Below are 22,700 nucleotides of genomic sequence, written 5' to 3'. Positions count from 1 at the left end.
ATTCATGTGGTACTCTCTTGAGAGGGAGTTTCAGATCCCACTAGAAGAGGAGCTTTTAGCTCCAAAGGAGGAGCCTTAAGAAGTTGTGCATTAACCACAAGTAGAGGAGCAAAGAGTGGAGACATCCACTCAATCATAAAAATCGAGATAAGGCAGAAAAAAAACCAGGCAAGTTGATAGACTTGTGTAGGATGCGAGGGAGAATGTGGGAGCTCCCTCAAATTAGCGCAACCAGAGAAGGTCCCCTGATCGGTACACTAGCTACATGGCTCTCATGACTGAGCTCGTAGAGATTGAGCCATCCTCTTTCGAGGAAGCAGAAGAGAAACTTGTATGGGTTGATGCAATGGTCGAGGAATACGAATCCATTGTAAAGAACAATGTTTGGGAAGTGGTCCCAAGACCAGCAAATAAATCAATGGTGTGTTCAAGAAGGATCTTCAAAGTTAAGCATGCAGCACATGGAGGCATAGAGAAGTACAAGGCCATATTTGTTGCCAAGGGGTACTCTCAAGTTGAGGAAATTGACTATGAGGAGACCTTTGCTCTTGTAGCAAGGTACTCCTCCATTAGATCAATTCTTGCTCTGCCTGTGCAAATGGGGTGGAAGATCCACTTGATGGATGTAAAACAACATTTCTCAATGGCGTTATTGAAGAGTAAGTGTACATAGAGCAACCAAAAGGTTTTGAGACATTTGATCGAGAGTGTCATGTGTGCAGACTCAAGCAAGCGTTGTACAGTCTCAAACAAGCACCTCATGCTTGGTACACCAAGATCGATAGTTATCTTACTGGTTTGGGCTTCACCAAAAGTGAAGCGGATGCAAACCTCTATCACATCTTGGTAGAATGTAAATGGCTTATTATTGTCTTATGTGTTGATGATTTGATTTTAATTGGTGATGATTCGTTGATTAGATCTTGCAATGACAACCTTGTAAGGGAATTTGAAATGAAGAACATGGGTCTCATGCACTACTTCCTCAAGTTGGAAGTATGGCAAGACGATGGGGAATTGTTTGTTTCCCAAGGCAAGTATGAAAATCACATACGATTGAAGTCTCACATGGATAGTTGTAAACCCATGGTGACACCTCTAGAGACCAACTGAAAGGAAGATGCCGCTTCAAGTGAAGAAGTGGATGCTACCATTTATCGGCAATTAGTTGGTTCACTGATGTATCTTGTGAACACACAACCAGATATGTGATATTCAATCAACCAGTTGGGCCAAGCTATGGTTAGGCCAACCAAATTATTTTGGAAAGAAGCTAAGCATGTCTTATGGTACCTCAGAGGCACTACCCATATTAGACTATGGTACAAACGAACAGAGGAAATGAATTTGTGTGGCTTCACAAAAGCAAATTGGGCGGGGAAGTCCATCATACCAAAAGAGTACATCAAGTGGAATTTTCAGTGTTCGGTCCACAGTTGTTTCCTGGTACAGTGGGAAGCAAAGATCTGTGGCGCTCAACTCGGCAGAAGCAAATACATGGTTGCAAGTCAAGCAGCGTGTGAGGTGATCTGGATGAGAAGATATTTGTGGGATTATTTGGTCAAATGATGGATCAAACTATGATCTATTGTGATAATCAGAGTTGCATCAAGCTCTCTGAGAATCTTGTATTTCACGATCGGTCCAAACATATAAATATCTGGTATCAACATTTACAGGACTGTGTGTAGAGGCGGATAATGTTGCAACATTACATTCCCACAGAGGAGCAAGACGCTGACATTTTGACAAAGGCATTGTCAAGAGAGAAGTTTGAGTTCCCTCAAACTTCAATTTTTAAATAATTCAATAAAAGATAGATGAGAACATAATAATGTGCCATATTTTAAACAAACTCACGTAATAATGCACCATATTTTAAACAAAGCCACGTACCTGATTATTTGGGAGATGATGTTATTACCATATTTAAAACAAAGTCACGTACTTGATAATTTGGGAGATGATGTTGAGGGGTCAACCAAATTCCTAAAATGGATTTAAATTCCAGGTGTAAAATGTTATCCTACATGGTTCAATTTTTTTAAAGTTTATTCATTCCAAATAAACATAAAACTAAAAAAACAAATTTCAGAAAATATGCCTATCCATCATGTATGTACGCACTACCCACTCTGTGCTTTCTTGATTCACATATAACTACTGGTATAATGAAAGCGTTTGAAGGTGGATGAGTTAGTTTATACATCTACCAATATTCCCTATTCATGCATGTAAATAAAAGCATGTATTATCCATTCAATATATTAAATCAATGCATTAATATTGAAAAAATATATTTTCCTCTTGTTAAAATATATCATATGGAAGTTTTACACACCAAGAGGCATGTAACATTGGTGAAGAATACACTCAAGTAAGGCCTCCCATTAGAGACCATATTATATAAGGAACACAACCTCATGAGACAGATTCTGAAACAATGGATTCGACCTTCAGCAGTGACGATCGCAGTGTGTCGGGTCATACCCAACGTCCAATTCCCTCAAGGGCACGAGGAAGCATTAGTGTCATGTGCAGGTATAAGGAATCTTTCGCTTAATGTGCAAACGGGCATGAATAACTCGAAGCTCTTTTCCTTTATGCATAAAAAGTTGGATTCCATTAACAGGCATGCCTTAATGGTAGACTCCACCTGCCGATATGGAATTCCTCGTATTTCTGATGGCAAGGAAGAAGTATAGGAGAGCACGTCCAGAGAAGCAACAAAACATAAGCACGCACTAGTGCTGAACAGAGGGAAAAATAGTGTATCAAATGTTAACTTACACCGACAAGCTATCAGTGGAAAATGATATATAGCACCACATAGCTGAAAATGGTTATGTTGTAACATGTTAATTGTAGTCGACTCCTAAAAAAATATGGTAACCAGCCCCCATCTGGCAAATTCTCCTTATCTTGTTGCTATCTTTCAATTGCATTATTGATGTCGTTGTGGCTTTGCTTGAAAGCCACAGGATAACTAATCTTAAAGAGTCTCCAGCTGGTATATTATTCTCTTATTTTTAAAACATCATTTACATAGCATCGATCCTTGCATTATACTGTTCACAGTTTTGTTCCTAAACTTAAAAAGAATGTCGAGGTCCAAAGCAGCAGTCACAAAGAAAGACATAGAAGGAGATGAACTGAAAGCATAAAAAAAAGGGTGTTTCTACTGTCAAAATATTAAAATAATCTTCCGCTTATCATCCACAACTAATACTTCTAGAAATAACCAATGTTAAATGCACTTTCCATTGCTATACTAAATTTGAACAGCACGAGTTAATAACAGTTTTTTCATAAACTAAACATATAGTATTTGAATGACATCGATGTAACTAGCCAACGCACACACCTCGAAGGAAATATATGAGCAATATCAATTCAGAATTCCAAACCTTGAAGGAAACATGCTGTGAGATGAATGAGGAGAGGCATAAATCAACCATGCTGTCAGATGAGTAATGACAGATTATTGGATCAAATTTGACAAAAGCTTTGGCAAAGGCCAATCTTAAAAATTGAAGTGCCAAAATTGGTTGCTGAATTAAAACAAAATTTTTGAAATCCATTAAAAACCCCACATTGTATGAGAACTTGCCTTCAAATTTAATCATCTGGCAAATACAACAGGGGTGCACTGCATTAAAACCTTGAGAAACATGCAGTGGCCCTATAAACTTGATAAATGTCCCAACTTTTGGTGCTTCGGAATGCCAAAGTACTACATTTTAACTATTAAATTCCACGAGGCTTCATAACTCGTATGTCGCTCAAATATACTCAGGTGTAACCCATTTTGCTTCCTGCTCTTGCCCAAGGTCATGTGAACATGCTTTCTCACAAAATATCCTTGACCTCAATCTACCCTATTCCCCGTTCTTAACTTCATGTTCAGCATCAGCTGTGGAGTTCTTATCGCAATCTTTACCTTTCGACGCAAAATTAGCCTCTTCCTCTAATTTTTTCACCTGAGCAACATGTTTCTTCCCAGAAAGATGCGAGTCAAAAACAATTTGACTGTTACAAACTGCATTACACAGATTACATACCTTAACTTCCGCTATTGCAGTGCCAGCATCCAATAACCTTTGCCGTTTGGTAGCTATGTCATCTGTTGCTTTTGCTTTAAATTTTCTTTTCCCAGTGTTGGAATCAGAAACTTCCCCTTCTGATTTTTTAATTTTGTCTGGATGTTGTGAGCTTTCTGTCGTATCCTGCTGCTGATCTGCTTCTGATTTGGTACTCAAAATACCATTTCGGTTTTCCTTGTTCTCAATCAATCCATTGACAGAAGGAATTTGTGTGACTGTATTGTTATCTTCCTTCAAATTGCTTTCTTGGTTTCCTGAGGCTAACTGCTTCATGTTTCTTTCATTTGATTTCTTCTGAACAGTCAAATTTGCTTCTTGCTTCTCTAGCTTCTTCTTGTGCTTTTTCCCACCATAATGTTGCTCGAGAACATCCTTAGTATTGCAGTCAACCCGACAGACAGAACACCAACCAGGTCCTCCAGGACCACCAACAACAGGCCCGGGTTGCTTCAAGGGTCCTCCAGGACCACCGACAACAGGCTGAGGTTGCTTCAAGGGCTTCATATTAATATTCTTTTTGGTAGCATTTAATGCTGAAAAGCCTTTGATTGATGATTTCATCTTTCTCGAAGTGCCACTGGACCCAGGTTTCCAGACCTGGAGCAAACTCATACACATGCCATGACAGAATGCATTCAATCATTAAAACGATTATGAATCAAGCAACTTAATCCAAGTTAAAATGCCAACACACGTGCTTCCAGACATCTACAACTCATGCTATGAACTTTTTGCTCTATGATGAATAAGATTTCAAATCCAAGTTACATATACAGCACAATTTGTCCAGATTAAAAGAAAAGCGAGTCCTGAATTATTTTAAGTGTGGAAAAACATAACGATCTCCTCCCATAGACTCGAACTGATAAGACATGATAAGTACCAAGCAAATAATATAGATAAAAACAGTTAGATTCAGTAGTGGGTGGGGCACAAAAATAAAGGCAAACATATCAAATCTCATGGTGTCTTTGATAACAATGAAGGCACCGTTACCTGGAGCAATATCCTTTGGCGCGGGGGGGGGGGGGGGGGGGAATTGGGCTGACCACGGTTCTTTTCTGTAACCTATTGAAGAAGCAGAATCCACTAGCCAATTTTCCGTAAACTGATCAAAACAAGCAGTTATATTGTTTCAGCAAAATTTTAGCGTTGTAAGAATGGTGTACGTGGCAGAAAGAGACTAATTTGGATACACGGTTAAATTCCAGAAGAAGAAAGAGTGATCCAAAAAAAATAAAATCCCTCCACAATTATGTACTGCAATCATACAGGCTCCAATGGATTAATCGACAACTGAATGAATTTATATGATGATACAATATGTGAACTTTCCGATCCAAGGAGTGGACTGGAGTTGGATGTTGGCAGAATGTCACTGCAAAGTCAGGCAAATATAATCTATAGTTTCTCAAAGACAAGTTAGTTTGGAGGATGGACTGTTATTGTGATGTATTTAAAGTAAACCTGGATCACAGATTCTTCAGAGAAGCTAGTAGAAGCTGACAAAGAAAAGGTGCAGCATTGATGCAGATGCATCCCTGGGGCTTCAAAATCACACATAATTTTATAATTTCATTTTTTCCAGTTTGGCTCAATAAAATAGGAGGGTTTTCTTGCATCACAGTAACGAGGGATGGTATTTGGACTTTGCATAAGCAAATGGTTGTTCAAATTGTTATCAGTGTCACCGAGAAGTTTAACTTTTTGACAGGCTTCAAAGTAAGAAGCACTTGGGACGAAGATCAATGAAGGTAGGTAAAGGAGCAAGTGAAATCTTCAAATGCTCACTTGTAAAGTCCCTGAAGTGATGAGCCACACATTGCAGAAACTGAAAATGAATCAGATGATAGGCTTCAAATACAGATCCATGTCTTCATTTCTCCAGCAGATGTCTTTATATGTCCTTTTACAGAGTCAACCTTAACTACTAAAAATAATATAAATTGAAACTGCATGGGGTTTCTCTGCATCTTATTAACATATAGCTAAATACTAAATACCAATGCTAGCCTGATGTGGCATATTACAAAGTGGTTCTGGGGAACTCAGACTCGGATGACACAAGCTGGAAATGAATGTTTTAATTCCCATGAGTTGTTTAACAGAGGAAGTTTGGGAAATGAAAAGAACCAAGTGAAGTTCGAAAAGTCAGCGATGACAATGGAACAAAAAGTTATGTAAATGCAGAAGTGGAAAGCAAAAAGGACATCAGAATGCAAAGAACAAATAAATTTGGGGATTTCATGATCAATTTCACGGGGACTTCAAATGCTTTACTTATGCAAAACCAATTACGAAGGGTGACCTCTGGCCTCTGTCCACATCAATAACAAATTTTGAATTTGAGATTATGGAAATTGTTAGAGATAATTCAATTGATGGGATTTGAAAAGCTAAACATTGGATCAGTGGACAGTTCACATTCCCGGCTGTTGAAGCAGTTTTGACAGTTTGAATTCTTCAGACTCTGTTTAAAGGGAGTTTCAAAGAATGAATGGCAGTAGAACTTGGTTGATTCTTAGAATAATTTGAGTTAGTCTTGGCTAGTGGGTTTATTGTTTAATTTGAAGAAGAGGAATCGTAACAGGGGTTTGTTTACCCTTCGAGAAGAGAATTTGGGTAGAGAGGCTAAAACCTCTCTAAATATGGCACAGGGAGTTTATAATAAGAACCAATAGATTTGACCAATAGCAATGAATAACACATTGCTTTGAATTTCTCTTCCATATTTCTACAAATATGTCTGTGCATGTGTTGATCTTCTGCTGTGTACTTTGATAGCAGGCGACAGGCCTTGCATCACGCACCACGTCTGGTTGGCAAAAACTTGACATTGGAGCAGAGTTTTATGCGACATTTTCTACAATAGAAGCTGCTCTCCTACAATGTATGGTTAGAAAAGGATTCAATCACCCCTGCTGGTGTGTGTTATGCAGGAAGGAAAAACAGACCATAGTTCACTTTTCCTTTCAAGTGCCCAATATGTCAAAAGGCATGCATGATGGCTGCAAAGGCTGTAGTTAGGGACCCACATGTGTTTTGGGGTATCTCAAAGCTGAATGGTTTTATTCAGGGGCAGGACAAGATGTACGCTTTGCATTGATGAAGAATAATGTTTGTCGCTACGTTGCAAGAGGATGCATATCCTGCGCTGTAGGATGTCTTCGCATGAAATCCTTAAAAGATAACGTATTACGAAAAATGTGTGGGCCCAACAATAAACATTGCAACATAACTATTGGGACCATAATATTTTGCAAAGGATGTAGTTAGGGACCCACATGTGTTTTGGGGTATCTCAAAGCTGAATGGTTTTATTCAGGGGCAGGACAAGATGTACGCTTTGCATTGATGAAGAATAATGTTTGTCACTACGTTGCAAGAGGATGCAATTGCATATCCTGCCCTGTAGGATGCCTTCGCATGAAATCCTTAAAAGGTAACGTATTAAGCCCTGCCCTGTGGGATGCCTTCACATGAAATCCTTAAAAGGTAAAGTATTAAGAAAAATGTGTGGGCCCAACAATAAACATTGCAACATAACTATTGGGACCATAATATTTTGCAAGGGCCCTAATTCCTCCTCACTGTGCACTCTGTCACTACCTCTTATGTGCAGCAAAGGAAAAATAATATTGGGTTTTAGTGCACTAACTTTTTGTAACAGCAGTAGAAAATTGAAATTTAAAAGCTTAACTCCATCCAAGTGCTCAATCTTCTACTGGAACATATTTTCTACTCTTGCAGAAACAGCAACAAGGATAAAGCAAACTTACAGCTTCATATTCTCTGATTTCCTGGTTCTGATTTTCAGTCTTCTTCAGATTTCCCAACTTTTAAATTTTACATCATTCCAATTTCCACATCATATATTAAAAGAATGCTCTCACCGGCGTAAGGAAATAGGTTGAAAGGGATATAATATGAATGAATCATATTAATCCATGCCGAATATTTTTTGTTCCACATAAATTTCAGGTTTTAAAATTTTCAATATTTACCCCAGTAGAAATTCAAAAGCTGAAGTCCATCCAAGTGCTCAATCTTCTACTGCCACATATTTTACACTGTTGCAGCAACAGTAACAAGAATAAAGCAAACTTACATCTTCATATTCTCTGACTTCTAGGTTCTGATTCTCAGTCTTCTTCAGATTTTCCAATTTTTAAATTTTACATCATTCCAATTTCCACATCATATATTCAAAGAGTGCTCTCAGAAGCATGACGAAATAGGTTGAAAGGGATATAATATGAATCAATCATATTAATCCATGCTGAGGTTTTTTTTGCTCCACATAGATTTCAGGTTTTAAAATTTTCAATATTTACCCTTATATATATGTTAAGTACGTCAGCATCCCCTGAAGCCTGATTTGAAAGAAAAGAAAAAAGCACCCCAACCCATCCCTGTGCCCATCCTACAGTGTCGTGCCTACTTGGTCATCACGTTTAAACTCTATACAGTATACTCTTTTGAGTTATTGTCCTAGCCAGTGTCATTGCACATAGAGATCATCATTTGTCAAGGCATATTGGTCAAGCATCGGTAAGAAGAATAGTCACCTTCTTACTTGTGCTGAATAGATAATGCATGAATGGTGCTGATTACTCTCCATCCATGCATGACAAGACATGTGGCGTATAAAGCAAAAGTATGTTTTATGTGGCACATGTGATGCAAGAATGCATATGTTGCACTTGTAGCACAACTATTGATTTATGTCGTATATGTGGCACAAGTTTCTTCATGTGGTGCTTTATGTGTCCACTGTGGGGCCTACAATGCAAATATGGTTATGCAATTGTTGTCGAATTATAGAAGCATAATGAGTTGTGTAAATGTGCATATATGATTGTTATTGATACACCCAATACTCAGCCACTGTAAGTGTCACACTTCCATTCTCAGCAGATAGGAGCCAACCAACCATGAAATTTTTATTGTGTGGAAAAATGCATGCAAACATAGAGAGTTTCTAGTCAAGAGCGTTCTAAGGAGGGTATGTGTGACCCCTCAATGACCATCTCACCCTAATATGTGTAATAATGCTAGGTCAGGTTTGAATTGGCCAAGAAACACTTAAACTGAAACTTTAAAGGGATCAGGATGGCCTTAGATACTTGTAGCACAGCCTATGGGACCTTAATCATTTGTTAAGACACTTGTTGGGATCATAACATAACACTAATTGGACTTGATATGACAATGTTGTAAATTGTGTGATGTGACACTTCACACTTACTAAAATTACAATGTCACACTTGTATTAATTGGCACTTGTGTGATAGCTGTCGGCAGATTGGATGAGACACTTGTGAAAATCTGCAAAGTTAAAATTTAGAAAATACACTTGTTAAATGTGAGATGCTATTTGTCAAACATGCATGTTAAAGTTAACACTTGGAAAATATGAAAGGATAATTGGGAAGCATGAAAAATATGTCAGACACCTACAAAACACTTTCCTAAGCTATAAGAACAATATCTTTGCATTAAAGGAAAGGAAAAGCATCCGGATGTTGACAGCATTAGGATAGGGAATATTGCCATGGATATTTCGTAATTATGGTTCAAGAACCCTGTCAATGGAATTGAGAGCAAAAGCAAATATTTGCCCCCATCCAGATGTTGACAAAATTAGACTATGGGTTATTGCCATCGTGATTTCATAATTGTGGTTCACGAACCTTGTCAATGGAATTAGGAGCAAAAGCAAGTATTGTCCCCCTAGGTTGTGTGTGGAAATACAAGATTGCAGTATTTGTTGTTTGAATGAATTGAATAACAAATAGTGCTGGGCATCCCCATTATAACTGGGATTTTGAGGGTCACCCTACAGCCCCTTCCTCCAGTTGTCTTGCAATTCACATTGTTTCAGTCTGAATTAGTCCCCACCTTGGATATGGGCTTCCGCCAACAGTGAACTCCTAAGGATCGCATCCCGCGCATATTCTGCATTATAGCCTGCAACTGATTCAGCTCTGCTTCTATGAAAGATGTGTTGGGGGTTTGACGGAAGGTTAGGATGGGTGAGCAATTGACTTGCGCGCTGTGTCAAGACTTGAAACTCCTACACAAGGGTTCCTTGGAAAGTGATAGTGTTGCATGCATTTCTCATCTATGGCACTTCATCAAGAGAGCACAGTTTTAACAAAAACCATCCTCACATCGTAGAAGCCAAGTCTAATGTTTCATGCTCTGCTTTCCAGTCATTCACATATTGAAGTCAAAATGAATAAATTGTTAAAATGGTTAAGTTGGTCATGATGATTAATATGCTGATTAAAATTTGGTTAAATGCTAATAGATAAATTTAAGCAGTTGATAAAAAATAGCAAAAAGTAGTTAGGAATTAGAGCTTGACGCTTCAGTTGAAAGAAATTAAGGCACTACACATTCCCAAATACCCAGCAACAACATTTCCCTCCCCAAACTATTTTTGAATGTCAATTGATTATTAGAAACATATTGCATTCAAGCAAGAGCGACATGGGATGGATTAAAAATCACTACAGCTAAGGAGTAGTCACCAAAGTGCCTTGCTTTCTTTTAAGAAGTCAGTGGGGAAAAGTTGGAAAAACAGGATTTGCACATTATGGTGTGTCAGACCAAGAGGTAACCTAAGTAACTGCATTCAGATTCGTGTTCATGTTCGAGTTCGATTTCTTTGAAATTCGAATAAAATTTGACAGTTAAAATTTTAGCGATAAAGTTCAGCATAAAATTCGACATATAGGAATTTATATATATATATATAATTCAATTCAATTAAAGTTTAATCTTTAAACTCATAGGCCGAAAAACACACACACAACTCTCACTGCTTTTGTTTATATAAAAAATGAATTTATAAACAGTTCATAAAATCACAGTTATATATATATTAACATACAAAATCTACACATTGACCAATGACATATATACAAGTTGCGATAGTAACAAAAAATAATATGAACTCCTCCATCACAAGGCAACAAAATAATATACAAGAGGAGATACAACTGTAGGCATGGTTTCAAATACAGTTACTAAGTATATATAGGTTGATATGAGCTTAACAATTCCACTGCCCAACTCATGATTAAAACAAGATAATGGCAACCTTGAATTCTTCATACGTTATTTTAATATTTTGTCTTTATAACTAACAATGTAACATGTTAACTTTAACCTTAATGTTCAAATATAATGTTGCTTGGTTTAATTGCATTCACTGGCAGAGCCTAGAGGGTAGTCGGGTTGAGTGTACAATGTGCACTATGACTGTGGACGCAGGGATCGAGCGTGAAGGAGCAGGGTTGAGTGTACATGACAGGAGTCGAGGGTGGATCGGTGGAGTGAGGGAGTGAGTTGTTTTGCGTCCGTGAAAGTTTTATCCCTTGATGGTTTTCATTCTTTTTTTTAATATAAACCATGAAAACCCACTGAACCACAAACGATATCGTCCAAAAAAAAAACCCTAACAAGAATTTCATGATTTTGTTCGCGATTTTGTTCAAGTTCATGAATGTATTCAGGTTCGAGTTCGCTTCAAGTTCAAGTTCGTATTCAAGTTCGGTGAACCAAATCGAATAAGTTTGGATTGCTTTGAAGTTTGGCAAATTTCAAATCCAAAGGATTTTGTTCACCGAACCCAATGACTTAGGAGGTAACTCCTCAAAGCGAATTGTGTTTTTGCATTGAGATTGATCATACATATATACATGGAGGGAGGGACTCCTAGGTTTCATCTCCCAATGTCTCTTCAACTTCTAATACTCCTTAGTTTCTTATTTACAATACTTACATGGATTCACCTAATCCCGAAGATTAGGTGTCAACACTCCCCCCCCCCCCTAATCTGAAGGGATGTTGGTGAGTCCAAGCATCATTCTGAATCTTTCAAACTTTTCTCTTCCAAGCAATGTTTTAAGATTTGACCGGCTCAGAACCGATTTGGCCGAGTTGGTCCGAGTCAAGGCCTCACCGAGTCGACTCGGTTAGTGAACCGGTTCGGTCGGTCGAGTTATTACCGAACCGGCCGAGTTGTCTAACAACTCAGCCAACTCGGTAATAACCCGACCAGCTCGGTCGAGTCTGAGCCTACTCGGCCGGGTTGGATAACAGTAGCTTGTGAATTAAAAAACAATTTTATTCTTTTTTTGCTTTTTGGGAGACTCCAAGATTTTCACGATGATACTTTAATGGTTTTTTGTCCCTAAATAAGTTTATCTCGCTTGATCTTGAGAGGTAGGTTTAGGTGGTATCACATATGTAGTAGAGATTCCTTAAGGGATAGCTTCATTCTTCTTCAAAACCTTCCAATAGGGTCTTTGCCCCTTTCTTAAAGCAAACCTAACTTTGTGGCCCCAACCTTGGCCCTCCAAAGATGAGCAACGAGCCTTGAGTTGATTCCACGTGATGCTACAAGCCTACACCCATTGATGAGCCTCCAACTTAAAAGCTTGGACGTTGGACTATTTGATGATACGCCCAAATGGACTGAAGATGCCCCCTGGCTAGCCTTGACCCTATTTTGGTGGATGGTACCCTCTTCCAAAGCACAGATGGGGATGGTTATCATTGAGAAGACTTAAGAGGGCTAGCACATCCCTCTTTGAGGCCAATTCTTACCCTTAGGGGTGCCATGTAACTCACATGCTTGAAAAGGGTGACATAGGGTCTCTCCTAGATGACATCATGGTGGAGGATGCACCTTTTGAAGATGTACACATGCACTTTGGGACTTTCTTGGAGTGAGGAACACTCTTGCACCCTTGTATAGTTCCTTGATGACTTACAATATATTTTGGAGGATAACACCATTTCTAGCCTCCTTGGTTATGTGTTTTTGTTTTGATCTCTATATCATCATCATGGATATATTCCATGATGATATAATGGATATATCATCTTCATGAGCCTACTTTGATCATATGTTGTCTTCTATCTATATTCTAATGTAGTGTGTTTGGAACATAAATGAAAATCTTTAAAATTGTTTTTTTATAAAAAATAAATATTTAATGTATTTTTTACAACAATCGAGTCATTGAAATCGAGCCGACCTAGTCGATACTGAGTCGGAGTCAGAGTCGGCCCTCAACCGAGTCGGAGTCGGAGTTTTAAAACATTGCTTCCAAGCGCTTTGGTGAAGATGTCTGCAATCTACCCATTTGTGGAACAATGGCGTAGATGGATTGCCTTGGCCTTAACACGATGTCGAATCAAATGGTTTTTGTATTGATGTGCTTCTTTCAATCATGGAACTTTGGGTTCTTGGCCAACTTTATTGCAGAAGTGTTGTCAATAATGAGAGGAGTTGAATGCACTTGTTTACCCTGCAAATCTTCCAGAATTTTCTTGAGCCACACAATTTTCTTTGTTGCTTCAGCTGCTGCCACATTTTTTGCTTCAATTGTGGAATCCGTTGGGACTAATTGCTTGCGCGACCTCTAGAAAATAGTTGTTGATCCAAGACTCATAACATAACCTAAAATAGGTACCCCAGTTTCTTTATCTCCATTGAAGTTTGAATCGAAGTATCCAATCAAGCTAAAGTCGCCCACCTGTGTATACTTAAGTCCAAAGTCTTGAGTTCCCTTCAAGTACTTTAGAACTCTTTTCATAGCAGACCAATGTCCCTCACAAGGCTTTTGCTTAAAACTGGAGAGGATTCCAACAACAAATGAAATGTTTGGTCTTGTAGTTTTCAAGTAGTTGAGACTTCCTACAAGTTGTCTATACTTTGTTGCATCCTCAAATATTTTTCCTTCAGTTAATGTGAGCTTTAAGTTCTATCCATTACAGTAGTCAAAGGATTGCACTCAACCATGTCAAACTTGTTCAATAAATCTCCAATGTACTTCTTTTGAGAGAGGAATATAAACTTCAGATGTTGAGTTACTTCAATACCAAGATAGTAGTGAACATAGCCCAAGTCTGTCATTTCAAAACCTTTCCTCAATTCCTTCTTTATGGATGCAATGTAGCTCTCATTGTTCCCTGTCATCAAAATATCATCTACATACACCACAAGATATACAACTGTTTTGCCAACTTTCTTGACAAACAAAGTTGCATCATCAAGATCATAATGTTTGAAGTTGAGTTTTAGAAGATGCTCAGTTAACTTCTTGTACCAGGCTTGCAGAGCTTGCTTGAGGCCATACAAGGATTTTACAAGCTTGCATATTTTATGTTCCTGGCCCTTCACAACAAATCCTTCTGGTTGGGACATAAAAACATTCTCTTTCAAATCTCCATTTAAGAAAGCAATTTTTACATCCATTTGATGGACTTTCCAACCGTTCTGTGATGCCAAGGCAAAGAATGTCTGGATGGTAGCCCATTTTGTTGTGGGGCCAAAAGTCTCCTCATAGTCGACCCCTTCCTTCTGTGCAAAACCTTTTGCCACAAGCCTGGCTTTGTGCTTGTCAAGTGAGCCATCAACTTTATACTTGTTCTTATAAACCCACTTGCAGCCTATTGGTTTGGTTCCCAATGGAGGATCAACCAACTTCCAGGTGCCATTCTTTATCAAGGCATCATATTCTTTTTGCATCGCTTCTTTCCATTCATCATGAGAAGCAACTTCTTTGAAGGAAGTTGGTTCAAAATCTGTAGACAAATTCAATTCACAACCATAAGAAACATCCATATCAACCGGTGGATCAGAATCATCTACATCACCTCCATTATGTCCAGTTGAGCTTCTTGTTCATGTCTTTCCAACCTCATCGAGATGAACACTTTCAAGTGTCTTTGTCAACGATTTTGGAAGACCTTTATGAGATGGCCCAGGCTGCTTAGTTGACTGAGTTGGCGCTGAATCAAGATTTAATCTCCCAATTTTGTCAATCACATCACTCGAAGTGTCATGAGTGGCTGGAGCTTCATGTGGGGAGAGAGAAAGCTTCGAAAGAAGATTCCACAAATTGATCCAGTATAGGAATCCCCCCTTCAAGATGTGGAATATAAAAGATTTTTCATGTCTGAATCTATCCAAGCGATCAAGTTATCGCTTAACAACATTGTCAATCTTGGAAGATTCAAGAAATATCACATCTCTAGATATTATAAACTTCTTGTTCACTTCATCATAGAGACGATATGCTTTGGAGGTATTTGAATACCCCAAGAAGATACACTTACAACTCCTTGCACCGAGTTTGTTTCTTTGTTCCTTAGGTATCAAGGCATAACAAGTGGAACCAAAGACCCTGAGATGATTTACCAAAGGAATATGGCCATACCACATTTCATAAGGATTCTTGTTTCTAATAGCATTAGATGGACACCTATTAATGCATATGCCCAAAACACTAGTTTAACATTCTTGAAAAACATCCTGGAACATACCCTATTTAAGATTGTCCTATTCATTATTTCAGCTACTCTATTTTGTTGGGGATTATAAGGCACAGTTGTTTGATGTTTGATCCCATGCTGGCGAAGATAGTTGTCAAATTCATTTGAAGTGTATTCTTTTCCATTATCAGTGCAAATAGAGCCAACATGAGATTGTGCATCATTTTCAATCCATGCATGAAAATTCTTGAATTCAAAAGCATCAACTTGTTCTTCAATAAATAAACCCAACACATTCTAGTGTAGTCCTCAATAAACGTCATCATATATTTATTACCATTGGTAGAAGGAGCAAGCATTGGACCACATAAGTTTGAATGAATGAGTTCAAGTTTTCTATGTGCTTTGGATTGAGAATCATGAAAAGATTGTTTGTTGTGCTTTCCTAAGATAAAAGCATCACATTGCTTAAGTTTCCTAGGAATTGTAGACAAATCAGTGACACCATTTTTCTTCAACAAACGAAGGTTGCCATAGTTCAAGTGTCTGAATTCAGCATGCCATAAAAGACTTGATGGAAATGTAACCTCATCATAGTGAGAACTATATGAAAAGTTTTGTGCACGAGCTGAGGTACCTTGCAGCTTCAGAAATCTTTCTTCTTCTATCCCTGTCATGACAAGTGAGTGATCTGATTCTTTTTTGACCTCGACCTTGCCATCAAATATATGAATGGAGTTACCTTGCTGGCAGATGTGAACCAAAGACAAGAAGTTTCTCCTCAGCTCCGGGAGATATAGAACATCATGTAGAAGAACGTCTGGAAGACCAGGGAGTTTGAGCTTGATGGTGCCAAGCCTTGATGGCTTGAGTTTTGACTTGTCTGCAAAATATACTACTCCATCAAAATTGCCAATGAATTCTTCAAAAAAATCTCTCCTAAAAGGCATGTAGCAAGTTGCTCCTAAATCAAGCAACCAATCATCTTTCCAAGAAGCAAGTGAAGCATTAAACAAGTCTTCAGCCAGTCCATTATTACAGTGTGCCACAACATAGTGAGTGGATTCGGGTGCTTTACCTTTCCCTTTGTCATTGGTTTTACCTTTGCCTTCATTTCTTTCCTGCTCGATTCTGTCCCAAGGCAACTTACATGTGCATGCATCATGTCCATCTCTATCGCAAAATATGTGAATCACCTCTTCATTTACTGATGTTGCAATCAAGGCGCCTTGCTATTCTTGTTTTCCCAAATGGCAAGCTCCTTATCTGAAGTGAGCTTTGCAGGTGCACTGTCTCCTTCTCCCTCACAAACCCCTTTCCACAACTCATTGAAAATGAGGGTTTGTTTTATCTCTCGTGACCACTCAGGATAGTTCTCTTTGCCAGAGAGAACTGCTCCACAATGGAAATTAGTGAATGCATCATAAAAATTGATTTGGCCTCAAAAAAATTCAGTGGTTGCATAAAATGAAATTGATGTATTTGTAATAAATTTGGTGGCAAAGTCTTCATTCAAAACATCATCAACACAATATCGCCTCTTTTAAAAAAAACAACACATAAGGGAGCATATGGTCTTCAAATATCACACTATAGCAGTTTTAAACCTGTCATTAATATATCAACCATTCTTCAAGAAAAAAAGGAGTATTGAGCATATAACACTTCTCTGGAAAATACTCTGTCAAAATTTCTTTGGAAAAAAAATGCCCTCACCAAGCTACTCAGCAGAACGTATTACTCTGTCATGAAGAGTAGGACGTTTAGGCATGGAACGATGTCATTGGATGTTTGGGAATAGAACAATGCCATCGTTGTTTACTCCTCCACCACAGTGAAACACTCCACCCACAGTAACTCTAACACCGTCGCAAACAACATCTATGCACCTCCTCCACCATCGACTCTGATTCAAAACCACAACTCATGAGTGAAACGACAAATGGTGGCACATTCGACACCATCTATGCGGACAACTTGCAGTTGCAAGGTTGGGAGACTGCACTTCCACTACACCGAACCTAATTCAGAATTCAAGAGCAGGTTACAAGTAAATGCTTACAATCACAAGCAGGTCACATGTACTAGGCAAAGACAATTAGCTGATAAGACAATTTGGAATTCAAGGTCGGGTTACAGTGAAATGAAAAACTTGATGTTATATTGTGTAGTGGGATGGACAGTAAGATTGATTTAGAATTTGAAGCCTATCCTGAGGTTGGTGACCTTGCTATGGTGCTAATCTTCATTGTTATGTTTCTAGTGGTCTAGTCTAGTCGAGATCAAAGATGAAAGGAGTTGCAGAGCACGTCGGTGGAGAGAACGCACGTTTGGTCGAATCTAAGCTTAGAATAGTCAAGTGGAGAGGACACATGTTAGCGCAGAGCATTGTTCGATGGTTTGGGTGATATTGTGACTAGACTCGTTGAGTGCATGAGTGAAGGGAAGGCGAAGACGAGAGGAGAAGGCAATTGCCTTGCATGAAGAAACAGCGACAAAAGTGTCAATGCTGCAAAAATATGCAAAACAAAGGCAAGGAGTTACAAGGGCAGAAAGGAAGCCAAAAAGGGGTTGGCTCTGATACCATGTCAAGCCAGGAGGTAACTCCTCAAAGCGAATTGTGTTTTTGCATTGAGATTGATCATAGATATATACATAGAGGGACAGACAATTGGGTTTCATCTCCTAGTATCTCTTCAACTTCTAATTCTCCTTATTTTCTTATTTACATGGATTCACCTAATCCCAAAGATTAGGTGTCAACATGGTGGTTATCTGATCACTTCCATCATTCAAGGGAGTTCTTAGAAAAAACATATTTAACAGATTGTGCTTTAATGGGGTGACAAGAAAGAATGCAAGTCAAGGGAGTTCTTAAAAAAATATCAAGTTAGGGATACAGTGTCCACTATAGTTGTAAAAAGAATTTAACAAATTGTGATTTTATGGAGCGTCAAGAAAGAATGCAAGTCCTGCATCAACAAGTGGCCACATAGTTGGGAAGGGGCAATGATTTTCATGGAAGGCAAGGTATAGATGACAAATAGCAGTGCAAAAATTAAGAGCCTAAGTAGGGAATTCAATAGTGCAATCGACCAAGGCTTTCCATAATACATTAATCAAAAGTTAAAATGAGTCATAAAAACCCTTAGATTTTTCTCCAAAACGCTTGGGGATTGAAGCACTTGCAAAATAAGTGAAGGAATCATTGAAGGACCAAAGGAGTGTAGCATAGTACATGATTTTTAGGACAAAAGCAAGGAACTTGATGCGAATGCTAGGGCTTTAACATATTTGCAGTTATGATAATTGATAATTAGAAAACAAAATCTGCAGGTACCACGAGAATCCAATATTTTGTTTAACGCCTATGGTTGATATTTTCTGGAAATTATGCTTGATTGGCATATTTACTTTCGAACCAGAGTTGGTCTCAAAGTCTTATAGCCCCAAATATCCCAAAATATAGATCCCTAGCTACTGAAAGTGACAAATACCTATCGAACCACAATTTTCTATTTTTTCCCTTGTTTTTCCATCATTTAAATCAAGTTAGTGAAAATAGGTTGGCTACAAACTGATCTCTGAATGGGCTAGAGACCAAATGTTGCACCCCAGATACTCCAAATGACAAGTAACTATTGAACCGCAACTATCTTTTTTCTTGTCCTTGATTTTCATTATTTAAATCCAGGTACTGAAAACTAGTTGGTTTCCAGCGAATTTATGGAAAATAAATAAGCCATGTCAATCTCTGAAAGAGCTAAAGAGTAGTTCTACCATATCTGAAAAGGCTGATTCAACATAAACCTAGAGAAGTGATCAGTCCTGTGAGGTTGAAAGGGTCACTTATACCACTTACCCAATCAGCATAAAAATATTTAGAAATTTAAAAAATAAAAACAAAATAAACCCCCCAACTTCCAAAAGAAACATATCCCCCTTTAACATCCAACTGATAATCCTTTGGCCTGTCTTGTCATCTAGCGGGCCTCATTTTGGAATTGTATTTGATTTCTAACATTTATATGTCCTATAAAGTTACATCCCAAAAGTAAGTATTGACATTTATCTTTATTTATATTTTACATTTATTAAACTTAAATTTTAACATGGGGCCCCGATTTTGAGATATTTGGTAATGGAATCAAACCAATATCCTTGCACAAAAAAGATAGATATTAAGCTACTTTTTCTCCTTTTAGTACACTTACGTTTTAACAAGTCCATCATTTCATCATATATGCAAAACAGAACCATGTACTGCTTCCTTCTGCAACCTTTGAACTGAGAATTGTGAAATTCTACAATTGAATCCTTAAGAAAAGAATAGGGTACTCAAGGTTTGCTAACTAATTAAAGCTGTCCAATGGTGCCAACTGATTTAGAACATCAAATGGAAGCAACTGTTGAAGCCAATTCAACAAGATCGGGCACACTTCAGATTGCTAAAGTCCAAGTCCAGTTAATGAGCAAGGGTTCACATGAGACATGTACTCATTTGATTATAGTATGATTATTTCTGGACTCTAGAGCGCATTTAGAGCCTCAATGTTTACATAATTTCTCTCAACATATTTAATTTCATGTATCTCAAAACTTGTAATTCAATGAAACTTTGCTCTTTGCACCCTTGCGTGCAATATAAATCAACAAACATTGCATATTTGGTGACCAAAGGTCTGGATTTACATTGATGGACATGAATAGAATTTTTTTAATTAAAATTTGAATTATTGTCTAATATTTTTATTTGATTGGTTCGCTAACTGATTCTTTTGCCAGTTCTAATCTGGTTCCAGTTTAAGTTGAAATTTTGGGAAGAACAGTTCATTTATGACTACCTTGATTCAAATCCAGATCCAGGCATTAAATCCTCCTAGGTATAGTCTCCAATTACTTCTTTCATGATTACGGGTATTCAAGCAACAACTATATAGACAAATACAAATAATGACGAAGGAACTACATAAGCTCGCCTGGAAGAGACAAACTCAAGTAATATACATGGGAAATGGGGCTGACAACATTTGCTTAGCCCTCAAACAGCATCGTGATCAATAACCTGCCACCAAGACTTCTATCCGAGCCACCAAGACTTCTATCGACCCATGAATGCCACCCAAAATCTTCCACGCACTTCACTTAAGGCCCAGAATCATAAATATGCAGATTATTCAACCATTTCATATCTATGGCTAGACATTCTTCTCAGCTATGCAGATCTAATTTAGACAGTCATAGTCTCAAAGGTAATTTGAAGCCTTGTGTAAAGCGTAAACTTGAGCCTTGTATAACATAAATTTATGGTTCCACATTCGCCATTTTAAGAAAGGAAAATGTTATGACTTATAACAATATTTATAAATGTTTTGATCTAGCAACCACATACAACTAATTGGCTGCACAGCACCATTGAAGACTGCACCAATTTTAGTAGACATGCTATTCATCATATCAATATACTGTTAAGCTCGACAGACATAATCAAGTCCTTTTTTGTGCAGTCTGAGGTGAAAACAAAACAAACGTAAAGCATCACTCTTTGACTAAAAGTTCATATCTTAGAATTTTGATATAAGATTCAATTTTTTTATTCTGGTCAATACGTCCCATAGATAAAGTTTCAGTCTCAAAAATGCTAAAAGTATTATTTTTTTTGTTTCAGCTCTGAGATATTTGTTATTAAATTCAGTTTTTGATAATGGGAGAATAGGTCCAACGGATCAAGATAAGTCTCAAAAAATGCTAAAATAGATATGCTAGTATGTTTTGTGATAAAATTTTAAGTCTCAAAACTGCCAAGGATATATAATGTTTGTTTCACCTCTGAGATATTTGTAATTAAATTCAAATTTTAATTATGGGAGAACAGATCCAGTGGATCAAGTTAAGTCTCAAAGAATGCTAAAATATATATGATAGCATGTTTTGTTCGTTTTCTTAACGTCCTTCCAAGACCTGCCTAAGTCTATTAAACCTCATTTCTTAGAATCAAAGTCGATAGCAACGTTAAACAAGAATTGATTATAGAATACCATACAAAGATTTGTGTATTTGTAGCCGATGGGTTCATAGGTTGGGCAATCTGGGAGATAGCTTTTTCTAGCCATATATGGTTTGTCATGTACAGCTTTCATAATATAAAAAATAAAAGGGCAAAAAAACATAAAATACAATAAATAAACTTCAACAAGAATTAGGAACTAACCTGTGATTTTGATGGATTGCCAAAATCCAGATAGGAGAGCGAGTGCCCGACGTATTCTCGAACGGGTTCCCTTTTAGGGGGCCATTCATACGACGAATGCACGGGGGCATGGGGAATGACTGAGGACCCCAAACGAGCCTGCTGCTGCTGCTGGAATCGGGTGACAGAGTCGTCACGAAACAAAGGGGCATGGCCATATCCTTCTTGTGGAGCAAAATGATTCTCAAAAGGGTATCGTGGATGCTGCATAGAACCGGTGCCCATGCGGGCATTACCAAAAATCTCATGTCCCGGGGGCTTGTTGGGCGACATTGGCACATACGGCCCATGAGCAGTAGGGTTGAGAGCCGGGTCGCCAGAATACATATTCGCCCTGGCGTCATACGTACCGGGGGCTAATTCGGCCGCAATGCCCTGCTGATGATGTTGCTGAGGGAAGTAATAAGGCACACTCTGCTGCTGATGTGGCTGCATTGAGCCATAAGAACCCGTAAAGTCCGACGGGCCCGAACTATGTAACCCTGGCGGTAATGTTCCGTCGGAGGGCATACCATATGGCCCATAGCCAGTCCCCGGAGGGTAAATTTCTTGGTGGGTGTTCTGAGAAGCGGGAGGGGGCAGGGATTGGAGGGACTCGAGGGTATAGAACCCTTGACCCGACGCTAAAGTCGGCAGGGCAAACGAATCCCCTCCCATGGCCTGCTGTTGATGTTGATGTTGATGTTGATGTTGAGCAACAGACTGTGAACCCTCCTGCGCAACCTTTCTGTAATCCATGGTGATGCTAATACATATATGCAATAAAAATTAAAATAAAAAAATAACTTAGGGTTTCTATCTCAAAAACCTTAGGTTTATTAAATGAAAGAAGTTATATTCTTAACAAAAAATAATAATATGCTCATTTTCGAGTTTGTTTCAATGTTGGATGAAGGTAACTAAGCATTGGGATTCTCTGAAACCATGATCGAAAATAAGGAAATATCGAACACTCCCATTCGCCATTTCCGAGATGAACGAACGAAAGCGATAAAAGAACATAGAGTGTAAGCAAGATTGCTATTTAACCGTGTAACTATATAGTCCGGCCT

The 22,700-nt window shown here is 38.3% G+C and overlaps 1 protein-coding gene across 1 annotated transcript; it reads right to left on the bottom strand.

Annotated features, from left to right (window-relative positions):
* Nucleotides 1-3,523: 3,523 nt before the first annotated feature.
* On the bottom strand, nt 3,524-22,400 carry LOC149184842 (uncharacterized). The gene is made up of 2 exons (XM_089417731.1): nt 21,610-22,400; nt 3,524-4,700 (listed from the first exon to the last, which is right to left on the bottom strand). The coding sequence occupies exons 1-2, from the start codon at nt 22,384-22,386 to the stop codon at nt 3,879-3,881; spliced, it is 1,599 nt and encodes a 532-aa protein (XP_089273857.1). The 5' UTR covers nt 22,387-22,400; the 3' UTR covers nt 3,524-3,878.
* Between the last annotated feature and the right edge of the window lie 300 nt (nt 22,401-22,700).

This window comes from Pinus tabuliformis, chromosome 3_2 (genome assembly GCF_031772625.1).
Source record: "Pinus tabuliformis cultivar Carrire ecotype Pingquan chromosome 3_2, CPIR1, whole genome shotgun sequence".
Classification (NCBI taxonomy): Eukaryota; Viridiplantae; Streptophyta; class Pinopsida; order Pinales; family Pinaceae; genus Pinus; species Pinus tabuliformis.
Note: the sequence above shows the minus strand (reverse complement) of the source record. Positions and strands in the feature narration are given on the sequence as shown.